This window comes from Cryptotermes secundus, unplaced genomic scaffold, assembly GCF_002891405.2.
Source record: "Cryptotermes secundus unplaced genomic scaffold, Csec_1.0 scaffold39, whole genome shotgun sequence".
Taxonomy (NCBI): domain Eukaryota; kingdom Metazoa; phylum Arthropoda; class Insecta; order Blattodea; family Kalotermitidae; genus Cryptotermes; species Cryptotermes secundus.
The window spans coordinates 577,232-589,834 of record NW_019723904.1 but is presented as its reverse complement, the minus strand read 5'-3'; the positions used below and the strand labels follow the sequence as shown (position 1 = coordinate 589,834).

The 12,603-nt window shown below is 38.5% G+C and overlaps 2 protein-coding genes and 1 long non-coding RNA gene across 11 annotated transcripts in view; 2 read left to right on the top strand and 1 right to left on the bottom strand.

Moving 5' to 3' along the window:
* The window catches only part of LOC111861906 (NFX1-type zinc finger-containing protein 1), an 80,432-nt gene extending 76,633 nt beyond the window's left edge, over positions 1-3,799 (top strand). Inside the window, exons 26-27 of one of the 6 annotated variants that reach the window (XR_002842351.2) lie at positions 320-1,082; positions 1,904-3,798. Coding sequence is in view for 5 of the 6 variants with exons in the window: in XM_023846853.2 (XP_023702621.1) it covers positions 320-625 (306 nt within the window). In the remaining variant the exon portion in view is untranslated. Of the gene's footprint in view, positions 1-319 lie in introns of all 6 variants that reach the window. The other 5 variants (XM_023846853.2, XM_033750494.1, XM_023846854.2 and 2 more) reach the window with 5 other exon arrangements.
* A 1,015-nt stretch (positions 3,800-4,814) lies between these two features.
* LOC111861912 lies at positions 4,815-8,831 on the bottom strand. Its single transcript, XM_023846872.2, has 2 exons — positions 6,476-8,831; positions 4,815-5,000 (listed from the first exon to the last, which is right to left on the bottom strand). Exons 1-2 carry the CDS (start codon positions 7,937-7,939, stop codon positions 4,947-4,949), a joined length of 1,518 nt encoding a protein of 505 aa, XP_023702640.1. The 5' UTR covers positions 7,940-8,831; the 3' UTR covers positions 4,815-4,946.
* A 15-nt stretch (positions 8,832-8,846) lies between these two features.
* LOC111861913 overlaps positions 8,847-12,603 on the top strand; it is an 81,252-nt gene continuing 77,495 nt past the window's right edge. For 3 of the 4 annotated variants that reach the window (XR_004512743.1, XR_004512744.1, XR_002842352.2), the window contains exon 1: positions 8,847-11,255. This is a non-coding gene — a long non-coding RNA (uncharacterized LOC111861913). The remainder of the gene's footprint in view (positions 11,256-12,603) is intronic. The other variant, XR_002842353.2, reaches the window with a different exon arrangement.

Below are 12,603 nucleotides of genomic sequence, written 5' to 3'. Positions count from 1 at the left end.
TCATATTATAAGGTAAGGTTATAAAACCACCTTTTAAGATCATTTTAGTGAAAGTTTCATGTTCCTATCTCATAGAATTTAAGAACAATGATGAATAAATAATTTTCGAGCAAAATTTAAATGGCCGGCTGAATATATTACCGCAGGAGCCGCGGCCGCGGAATTTAAATGACCACGTCAAAGGGCTAAGAATCATGATCTGAGAAATAAAAAATATTTATATTCTGTTTGTCTGTGACATTTTCTGAATTATTTACCAAGAATTTGATTTGCCTATTTCAGACATATGTGTTGTAGAAGTATTTTATTTTCTTTACAGGAAAAGTTCGCTAAGGTACTGAAAGTAAGTGGAATAAGTCTTGAGGAAAGGAAAGAGATTGTAAAAGCAATAGGAATGAAACAGGGTCATTGGTACAAATGTCCAAATGGTCACATCTATGTGATAACTGAATGTGGTGGCGCGATGCAGATCGGGAAATGTAATGAGTGTGGTGCTCGCATTGGTGGGACTAGTCACAGTCTACTCTCAGACAACAGTTTGGCTCCAGAAATGGATGGTGCACAGTTTGCTGCTTGGTCTGAAGCTGCCAATATGGCTAACTACCGTCTTAACGCTTTTGATTGAGAGAGGTTAGTGACCATGCCAGAATTGATGACATTAGTTGTCATTAAGGTTACTTTACCCAGGTGTTTTAATGGAAAACTACCAAAACATGTAATGGAACATACGATAATAAATTATAGTTGTGTTGATGGTGGAATTTGTATTGATAGTTATGCTCATGCAACAGGATGCAAACATTAAAAATAGCTGTTACTGCCTGGTCATAGAAGGGAATTTTGGCTGGTGGGTGACTTCTGTCTGAGAAGACAGGAACTTGTGCAAGATTCTGAATGAAGATTCTATCTGTGCTCAAAAGATATTTTCAGTGAGGCCACTTTACTTGTCTAGTTTTACAGTAGCTGCTGAAAATGGAGTCCTCCAACATCCAACTGTATTCCCAAAGATAAAGATCACACACATTCAAATTGGGAAAGGGGGATGTAACATGAGCATAGAGACTCCTAGCTTGACAAGAAAGGTACAGTTCATTTCCATAAATCACTGTATTTTTGTGCCCTTTTAGTTGCAATAATTCATGCCACTTGTGTCCAACCATACTGATGCAGTGAATGAACAAGTTGGTGTTTGGATTGAGTTTACTTTTTCAAAATTGTTTCTTGCCATCACTTCGTATTCTGTCCTTTACTGTTAATATACTAATTCTTGGTTTGTGCCTTATTTGTGAATTGCTAACATACTGCCATTAAAGTTATGTAGAGAGTATCTCTGAGCTGTTCTTGTAGTAGTTGAGTCGCAAATAAGGTATAATTATTATTTCTCAGAAGAAATTTAAGAATAATAGACTGTTATTTGGCAGTCTGTGGTCAGTTTGTATTGAAAACTCCCGAAATGAAATATAACTTGTGAGAACTTGTTTCATTTTGGGTCTTGCCAATTGTCTGATTTTCTCCTTTTTTAAAATTAATAGTATTATGTTTCTAATGTATAATTTGTAAACACTGTATAATTGAATATATACTTTAGAAGAACTTCACAGCATTATTCTGAACTTCTGAAGAAAAAAAATGTGTATTTGTATTGTACCTATTGTTAAAAACTGAAATAGTAGTTTTCATGGACAGTGGATGTTGGTATAAGGCCATGTATGTTACAGTTAAGCATGAGTTGATATTTGAATTAAAAAGTTACTCTTTCATAATTTGAATGATTATTGTATCTGTAATGTTTGTTCTTGTTATAAGAATGTTATGCGAGAGGTTAAGTGTGATTAATGGACTAGTACATTTGGGCCACTTGCAAGCTGATTCAGTTAGCTAAATCTGTATTTACATTTTTCAGGTCATAATGGAAGCCATACTCTAAAATGAGAATGTCTACATATGTGAGCGATCACTCTGCAGTATACAAATATTTAATTTAAACCCTGCATATGAAGTTACATAATTTTACTTTCCATAAATTACTTGTCATACATAAATTATACTTGTTTGCTTCCTGCATTAACTGTTCATAATCCTAATGTATTTTGATTTGTATTGCTGTTCATAGAGGAAAACATTATATACTTCACTGAATAGCTCCAAGGAGACTTCCTTATTATGTGAATCTGACTGGTGAACTGAGCGCAGTAGTGGATCAGAACTGAAAAGATTGTTAGTCTTGAATGAACTTAATAGTAGTGAATTGAGAGTGAGTGTTATTTTTGGTATTTTTGGTAACAGTTTTTGATCGTGATTATGTAAAGTTTAACTTTCCACCTGACTTATGGGCCATAGTTTGTCAACCACTGCAAAAGGTTCATATGAACTAAACTTGTGTAGACTGGGTTCGATGTCGAGCTTTTGCATACCAAAATGCTAGTTTTCATCTATCTTTTAACATATATAAATTTTAAAAAATGAACAAAATTTATGTATTTAGTGTATATGTTGGGTTTTGTGGTCATGTTATGGACTTTCTTATTTCAGAGTGCTCATTTGGGTGAGTCATTGGGTGCATAACAGATTTTGAATATGACTGATATAGGCAGGATCTGTTGTTGAGTTCTGTGCTCATGTTATGAACCTTCTAGTTCCAGAGTTCTCGTTTCAGACAGTCATAGGGTACTCGTAAATTGTGAAGGGCTTTGGGTTCCAAAGTGATTGTTTTGTTGAACTTTTACAAAGTTTGCAGTTCCAAAATACCAGTTTGGTTCACCTATCAGGCACACATGTCACCTCCTGTAATCTAATGAAAACATTGTGTAAACTTATTGGTTTTGTGAATTTTTGTCAGTTTGAAAGCATGCATTGTCCAGTATATTTGAAAAGAAGTAGAGGGAATGGTTTGCTTGTTTAAATTACAGTCTTTTTATTACCATTAAGGTAATGTACTGATTGCTATAAGTCACTTCTCCTCTATTTGCTGGAACAGGCTCTTCTGGACAGGTTATGCCTCCACAAGGCAATGCTAGTAAAGAAAACTGGAATAATAATAATGTTGTGGATTATTATTCTGTCCATTATGCTTCTCATTTTTAATCTGCTTTTATATCTAATTATGTTTATTTTATTGTATGCATGTATGCCCAAGGCCAGACATGATTGTGGTCTCTGATAATAGAGGGTATTTTGAAGTGAGTTCATTATGTTTCTCTTTTTTAATCTGCTTCTATGTCTAATTACATTTCTCTAATTTTATGCATGTAGGTCCAAGGCCAGACTTGACTGTGGTCTCTGATACTATAGGATCTTTTGAAGTGTGTCCCATTCTGAAACTTGATTTTGCAAAAATTTTAGATGTGTATGCAAAAAATATAGTAGCTTGATCTTTCCCACAATATGGTATTCTAGTTTAGGGCTACATCTCTCCACCATTTTCAGAATTGTGATTGATATTTTTGGTGGTGTTTAGACTTCACACTTGTATGTTGCTCTTTGTATGTGAACACACTTGTATGTTGCTCATTGTATATGAAAGTGTATTATAATTCTGAAAATGAGAATTGCCTGAACTTAACTAGTTAATGGATGAAGATTAAAGAAAATAATAACCAGCCATATGTGTTCAGCTTGCAGACATTATTTATCCTGACCAGTCCTCTTGGATCCATATTTATTTGTACATCATTCTTCAGTGTTGTAGCATCGTGTTGCATGTGATTCTTCTATTTAAATCTGTTTTCATCATCTTTACTATTCTAAAAGTGATATTCTGGGCTTGTGGTTTGTTATTAACCATTCAGATTGCCACTATATGCTCGTTAACACTACAGCATATTTCATTCAACTTGTGGCTGTTATCAGGCACATATGTATGCTGTTGTAAGTTGGTGCACTGTATTGTTCATGGCATGTAGCAGTGAGATTAAAATTTAAAGTTAAGAATGTAGTAGATATGCCTTTCATATTTAAAATTAACATGATGCCATCCACTTTCTTACAGTTGTAGTGGTTCATGTGTGTGATATTTTTTGCTTTTCTTCTCTCCTAATGTGTTATCAGATGGTGGTTGTGCTCAAGTTCAGGTGCACAGCTATTATGCAACAATAACATATAAGACAAGAAAAGAAATAACAGAAAAAATATATCACAAAAATGAACAACTAAGGTCTGAAGAAAGTAGACAGCATGATATCAACTTTAACCTTAAATTTTAACTTCAAATATACATTTTTTACTGTAAATTGAAATCCCATTGACAAGTGCTACAACTTGCAACTTCATGTAGATACCTGATGAAGGCCATGTGTTGGTAAAAACATCTTGAATGATATTAATGATCACATAGTGAAATATGAATGGTTAAATAAAAACCACAAACGGAGAGGGGCAAAGTGGAAGACTACATTTAAATAATCATGTGTATATCACTGAAAGCAGTAACTCTATCCGGTTTCACACTAGTCAGTGATGCTGTATTAATATCATTAGTATGATCTGTGCTGGAGGCATATCAAGGGAACTTCACTTTCGGTGTTGCAATCTTCTTGGATAAACTTGCACAACATGCGGTATGTGTGGCATGCCATGAAACTATACAGGGTTTCATTTTTTATTTGCATTATTTTATTTCACTTCAAAATTGAATGTACAGAACAGAAATGTAGTATTTCTTCCTTTTTATTCTACATTTATGGAATATAGTACACCCGTCCCCACACACGCTTCATTTCGACGCGGTGTATGCCTCGACTAAATTCAGCGGAATGAGTCTTATATCCCAGGGGTACACGGGTGTTGGCTCGCTTACGTCGTTTTTTTGGATGCGGGCTCGATCGGTTAACCCCCTAGCACAGGTTCCACAGGAACACCCTCACTACCTGGCTTCTACTCCCTGACCCCTCGGCTTCCACTCACTAACTCCCTCCTTAACCCCGCTGCTGCTTCCAGAAACCACGTTCTTAGCCATCTCGAACTTTCCACTGGGAGGTTTTCATGACCAAATACACGGACCCCTTCCGGTCTGCACACCTTCTAGAAGTTTCTCGAAGCTTCGATCCACAGGTCCTCTACCCGCACAGGCACGGACGAAAGAAAGTATACCTACTCCCCCTTGTATGCAATGGACTCACCAACCTCCCTTCAGTCCCTCGCAACAGAAGGACAGTTCAGAGGACCATGAACCCTCCGGGGCATCTCACTGCCACAGCCAAACCCAATCGCTAAGCATAAACAGATAAGATACCTCTGTGAAGGGCGCGTACGGTTACAAACTCCCCCGTCAAATCAGGTAACTTCCGAAACACATGTGATGAGCGAAGTTTCTCTGATTTGATGACACTCTCACGTACGCCCTTCACGTACTAAATTACACTTAAGTTAAATTCAAACAATACAAGACTTCTTACATATATAATGGACCGTCCCCACGTTACAAATAAAATTTTACATGCTAAGATGAAAATCCTTATAATCCTATCATTCTCCTAGGATTACTCCAGTTACATCAGGTCGGTAGCCTCGACGCTCAGTGATTGACAGTCTTTGCTTCGGGAATCTCTCCGCTTACATCACAATAGCTCACTTATGCTCCTATCCGTACCTGCCTTCTGATAATTCTAACCAACTATTATTTCCTCAGTAGGGCCAATGGCCACATCTACATTTAACTTTACACTCAATTTTCGGCGACGTCACTTTCAGCACTTCTTCCTTACGCCTCTCAGGCCACTTATCTATCACCACTCATATTCTTGTTTCGATGATTTCACTTTTAGAACGTCTCTCTCCCTTCTTCCTTCCACTCTTTGATCTCTCTCCACTCACTCGCTCGACAATACTATTTTAATATTATCTTCCGTAATTTTCTTCTTCAGACGATACACTTTTAGGACATGGATAGAACTCGGTTCCCTTATCTGATGATAAACTTAGCTTCCCTATACTGAACTGATCTCAAATCACTGATGTTCTCAACAGATATTATTAGAGCTACCATACTGCGATTAAATGAGTAACCACAAGCACTACGGGGATTTCACCTTTCCCCTCCTCATCATACATTCATACCTCCAATCATCATCCATTCTTCATGGGGACGCTCCACTCTTAACATTATAACAACAGATCATGTTTATTCCTTATACCTATCTTAACAGTTATTATCTTATTATGACTTCAATTCATCACCCAATCGCCATGTGAATTTGTCAGGGGTATGGAATGAGGTTTTAGAAGATAGGCGCACTATTCCGTCCCCTTGGTTTGAAATCCACTTGATCGTTTTCGAGGTCTGCTACGTCAGAAAGGAATGCCGCCGCCTCCTGAAGAGTTTGAGGTTTTGCTACTACCCAGGCCTTCTTTNCATGTGAATTTGTCAGAGGTATGGAATGGGGTTTTTGAGGATAGGCGCATTATTCCGTCCCCTTGGTTCGAAATCCACTTGATCGTTTTCGAGGTCTGCGACGTCAGAAAGGAATGCCGCCGCCTCCTGAAGAGTTTGAGGTTTTGCTACTACCCAGGCCTTCTTTACCCCGAGGGGATAATGTTCTTTGAGGGCATTCAAGAATTCTAGGTTGGACATCGGAGGTTCTAGGTATTTAGCTTTCACAGCGTACTTCATAAGATGGTCACAGTAGTTCGCTGCGCCTCGCGGGTCGTATCTATCCTGATAGATCCGGAGTCGAACCCTTGCCTGACCTGAGAGGCTCCAGAATTTGTCCAGGAAAGCTCTGCGGAATCCCTCAAACGTTTTAATTTGATCCCAATTAGCATCAGCCCACGTCATGACTGAAATTCCTTTTAAAGATTGTCGCGCTACAGCTAACTGAAGCGGTGGAGGAATTTTCTTAATTTGTATGTATTCGCCTAAGGAATTCAAATGCGCCTGGGCGTTTTGGTCCGGTTTGTTTTCGAATATTGGTAATGTGAGATCTACGGGGTGACTGAGGATCCCTCTGACAAATTCTCCAGGGTTGCCACTCCACACTTTCTCCTGATTATTGACGTCATTGTGAGGATTAGAACCATTACATGAAACTTCATTACTTATCGGTTCATTAACATGAGTAATCATAATGTCTGAGCTTGAGAGGGTCTTTTCAATCCTAGAATCCGATTGGCGGTTATTAATCCCCATACATTGAACTTCTTCACAATTATTCTTACTTTCTACTCGTTTCTGATTTTTCATTAGATCAACTTGGGTCCTCAATTCATCATATTGCTTACTGACAACATCATACTGCTTGCTAATATGTCCGCTAGCCTGTTCAATTTCCGCCACTCGTTTCTCGCATTGATTTACCCTCTCACACCTGTTCTCAGACTGCTTAGCCAGCTGAGCGTGAGATGCTGTCACTTCCTGTCTCAAGATTTCAAAATTGTTAGTAGTTTCAATTTTATCATTCTGCACTTTCTCGGTCAGTGCTCGAAACTGTCCGTTGGTGCTCTCTGTTATTAGGCTAATTTCCCTATTCATTGCTTCCATCTTCCGATCTGTCCTCAGTTCTACGTCACTCGCGATCTGATTCATGGATGACAGCATCTCGCGCTTGTGTACCACAAATATGTTCTCCAACCTTTCATTAAATTCCTTTGCTCTCCTTTCACCCTCCTTCCTAAATTCCTCTCTAATCTCTTCACTCTCCTTCCTATTCTCTCTAATCTCCCGGAACATCTCCTTCATACATGACATTATTGCTTGCATATCTATTTGGTCGTCTTTACCCTTTTTGTCAGCACTCGTCAGTTGTTCTCCCCTACTCTCACTGATTCCACCTGTGTCCCCTTCTGTCGGTTGACCACACTGCATGTCCATTTCTCCTTCTGAATCTCCCCCACTCTCACCTATAATTACGCCTTCTAACTGCGTCGTCTCCTCATCCATCATTTCACCTTCTTCACTATTGTCTCCAATTACCCTTTTGTTTCTCAAATATCTGCGAGTAATCATACCTTCCCTGATTATTAACAATCCTAGTCTGTCTCTGTCACTTTCACTTTCCACCAACCTGACCTGAAGATCGCCGGGGTTGATTCTCCTTTAGATGAATCGGGTTGTCCTCACGATGCAAGTCTTTCGATCTGTTGCCTGGTTCGTCCTTTACACTGCAGCGTTGCTCGATGTCACTTTTCTTGTCCAGCCGCCGCTATCTTGAACTCCTGGGTTCGAAGTACCGATCCACTCCTGGGTTCGAAGCACCGATCCTTATCGAGCCGCACGTGGTTAAGAGTCCTTTGTTTATATGCGGCCGCTACAATTCGGGCCCCAAACGCTGGTCGCCATCACTACACCCGTCCCCACACGCTTCACTTCGACGCGGTGTATGCCTCGACTAAATTCAGCGGAATGAGTCTTATATCCCAGGGGTACACGGGTGTTGGCTCGCTTACGTCGTTTTTTTGGATGCGGGCTCGATCGGTTAACCCCCTAGCACAGGTTCCACAGGAACACCCTCACTACCTGGCTTCTACTCCCTGACCCCTCGGCTTCCACTCACTAACTCCCTCCTTAACCCCGCTGCTGCTTCCAGAAACCACGTTCTTAGCCATCTCGAACTTTCCACTGGGAGGTTTTCATGACCAAATACACGGACCCCTTCCGGTCTGCACACCTTCTAGAAGTTTCTCGAAGCTTCGATCCACAGGTCCTCTACCCGCACAGGCACGGACGAAAGAAAGTATACCTACTCCCCCTTGAATGCAATGGACTCACCAACCTCCCTTCAGTCCCTCGCAACAGAAGGACAGTTCAGAGGACCATGAACCCTCCGGGGCATCTCACTGCCACAGCCAAACCCAATTGCTAAGCATAAACAGATAAGATACCTCCGTGAAGGGTGCGTACGGTTACAATAGTTTTATCTAAATTACCTTTTCTGTATAAGATGACTTTCATTTATTAATGGTTATCTGTTTCATAATAATATTGTTTTATGTTCCTTCCTCACCCTTAAAAACCATGTTAAATTAATGTTCATGCAGTCCTTAGGATGTGTTTTGGCCTGTTTTAAAATATATGGATTAGATACTACTATATAAAATTAATAAGATAAAATAAATATTCGAACATCCGCAAGGTTTTAGGAAGAGGTAAGAACCTGTCACTGTAACAGGCCGTGGAGGCCTATATTTTGTAGACAGTTGGCTCACAGATGGCAGTGAGGTTGTCAACCTTAAGCACCAGTCACCCTTCACCACCAGGAAGATTCTTGGAGTCTGGCTTGGCCCCAAAGCCGATCTGGATGCTTTGTAGTATAGAAAAATTTTGCCCCTGTCAGGAATCAAACCCTGGTCATGGAGCCTGTAGCATGTAACCTGTCACTATGTAGACTGAGCTGGCCCAGCTCTCTATATTGTATGCGTACAACAAACTATTATTTACTACCTATATCATCACATTTGTTGAAACTATGTGATAATGATTGGCCTGATCACACTGCACTTTACGTGATGAAAATAATACAATATTGAACACTATGATCAAGGCTTCAATTGATGTATCCTGTGAACACCACCTATTTAAGTGCTGCTTCTTGTCAGAGTCAGAAGTTAGAATAAAAATCCACAAATGAATATTTAGATGATGAAAGACATAATAAACTTGGCATGTTCAGAAAGTTTCTCTTGATTACTTTCAAATGTATGTACAAAAATATAGTGGAATATTTTCATTAAAACTTAGGTCTGCATTGTCTCCAGGATGAATTTATTATGAAAATGTTGCTTATTCAATACTGTATTGTTCACATACAACCACTTGGTATTCCAGAGAGCTGCTATGAACATTTCAGCCTACCACATAATAGGGGTAGAGGTTGGTGGCCACTGATGTCTTTGCTTAGGAGAGCTAAAAACTGAGGGCCAGTAAGTGATAAACTGTGTTGACATGGATGTGAATCATGATCATTAAAAACGTCTTTGGTAATTGTAACAATTGGAATAGTTGCAGTGGTGTCCTTTCTCCCACTTTTAAAATTTATCCCTCTTACATACGACAAAATTACACATATGACTTCATTCCTCCAAATTCAGAATAATTACAACATTTATAAACTGAAATTTACAGGACAAAGGGAACGTAAATGAGAGAAGGTGAAGTGTTTAGAGGTGGTTAGCAATGTTACAAGTCAAGTACTGGAACATCATTGGATGTATGCATCACTTTCTTTTCTTTAAATGAAGTGCAGGATTAGAAAGTGCTGGAGTCTGTGGGCAGTCCATAAAGTGAGAATTTAGCTAGACTGACTCGCCAAGTTGGAATAACTAAGGGGACCCTTTTTGTAGTGAAGAAGACTGATACTTTTACATACATGAAATAATGCTTCCTTTGGAGAATACAATATTTTATTTAAAACCTTGCATATGACAGTTATTTAAATCATACTAATATTTAAGCAGACCCTACAATTTTCTTCTTTGTAGGTCTGTAATTTCAGAGTGAATAAACAGAAGTAATATTTATTTTGTCAGGAGTTCTTTAAAACATATTAGGTTGAATACATAAATAAAAATGAAAGTTTCTTTATTGAGATTTGTATGGATTTGTGCATGAGAACAGTTTTAGGCAGGCTATATAATTTATGAATAAGGAAAATTAAGGCATGAATAAGTCAACTTGTATTACATATCCAGCATATTTAAGTTACCCTGGATTTTTGATATAACATGGCTGAATCATGGTTAAATTACCCTGCATTCCACATACAGAAGCAGAAGTCACTGAACACCAATCTACTATACTGCAGGCCAGAAGTATCATAAGATGGAGGGTGTGTGACATATTTGGCCAAGAAATTTCAATTAAAATTGTGTTGTTTTCATTGTAAGTGCATCCTAACAGCCAAAATTTAATAATATAAAAATGTCTTAATCTAATAGTAATTCAAGTTAACTTGTCATGTTTTAAGTGATTTCTATAATTCTGTGGTATATCAGTCTTTAATGTAAGGGGTTATGTTCTGAGGGAAAATGATGTAATATAAACCCACTGTGCAATGTGAGTGTTACACAGTACATAAATGGAAGAAACTGGTTTGTTTGTTTTTTTCATTTAAGTGAACTGAAATGGTGTAATTTTTTTATTTTAAAAAGAGCTGCTGTGTGTCAGTATTGAAGATAAAACTGCGTGGTGCCTCTCAGCATGTGCAGTCTGATTGCATGAAGCAACTCTGATCAGGCCAGAGTGATGTTTACAAAATTTGGCTTACCAAAACTTATGCAGATTTGAGTAACTGAAGCAGTGTTCAATATTGATACTTGTAGGTATGGTATGTGGCCCTATACAATTTACAAAATAGTGACCATTGTGCATCTCTTGTTTTGTGAGTGTTTTTGATGCAGCTACACACTACCAGCAGAGTCTGTAGTTGTACTAGTGAAGTGATAACGTTCTCTCATATTTGGATATAAATATTCTACAACAAACCAATGTTGGTGAGAGGTTAGGTTAGGTTAGGTTATGTTATGTCAGGTTAAATTAAATAGATTAAACCAAGTTATATATCTTAGGTCATGTCATAGCTCAAGCGGTTAGTCGCTGGCTTCCCACTGTGGCGGCCCAGGTTTGATCCCAGGTCTCGCCAAGTGGGATTTGTGGTGGACAAAGTGACTCTGGGACAGGTTTTCTCCGAGTACTTCGGTTTCACCTGCCAATCTTCATTCCACCAGCTGCTCCACAATCACCCTCACCTATCATCTGGGGCTGGTACAATAGGCCAGAAGTGGCCGCAGTACAAGGGACTTAGTCCCACCCTAATAGCAATAAAAAAAGTTATATATCTTATGTTTATATTGATGCATTGTGTAAAATATAAATTCTACAACAAAATGGTTGGTAGTAAATGACATTATGTAGGTAAGTTCATAGTCACTGTTTTAGTAAAATTGTGTTGGGTTGGTTGATTGGCTGTTAATAATGCTGCCAGTGTCGAGACTATATACATATAAAACAAAAGGTAATAAGTGCTTTGATCAACTCACATTTTAGAAACTGTTTAAGCTACCGACATAAGCCTGGTGAATCCACCCATGATTATTAAAGAAGAAGGAAAGTAAATTTGGTTGATAGCAAAATAGTTAAACCTATTTCCAAATGTCAGATTTGAGGCTCTCACAGCAGCAAATATGAGGACAATGGTTGTTTTGGGATGTGATGCTCTTTAGTTTGGTAGACAGGTACCAGTGTTCTGGAGGAACTGTGGCCTCCATCTTCAGGGCAGAAGACCATGATCTTATTTCAAAATATACAAATATATTTTGTTGGGTTTGTGTAATGAAATATTTTGTCATGTTTTCTCTGCATGTACACAGTCTGTTAGCACTTCTAAACCATTTTATTGAAAGGTAACATAATAAATGAAATCCCCAGTCTTAGTTGTTTAGGCTATGATGATCGAATTTTTAAATTACTGGGACATATGCTCTTGAAATATGGATAAGACTAAAGGAGCGCTGAGGTTTAACTGATCTTGTTTCCTGATTTACATATATAATAATAATAATAATAATAATAATAATAATAAGGGGCCAAGGGGAAGAAGAGGCACAGATCCTCTCCGACCCCAGGGATATAGATGCGAATATATAGCCTCTCTATACTCAAGACCGTCCATGCGT

Coding starts and splice junctions, on each gene's coding strand:
- LOC111861912 (XM_023846872.2), bottom strand. CDS start 7,939: ATGATTACTCGCAGATATTTGAGAAACAAAAGGGTAATTGGAGACAAT. Junction 5,001..6,475: donor CAAAACCTCAAACTCTTCAG/GAGGCGGCGGCA, acceptor GCAGACCGGAAG/GGGTCCGTGTATTTGGTCAT.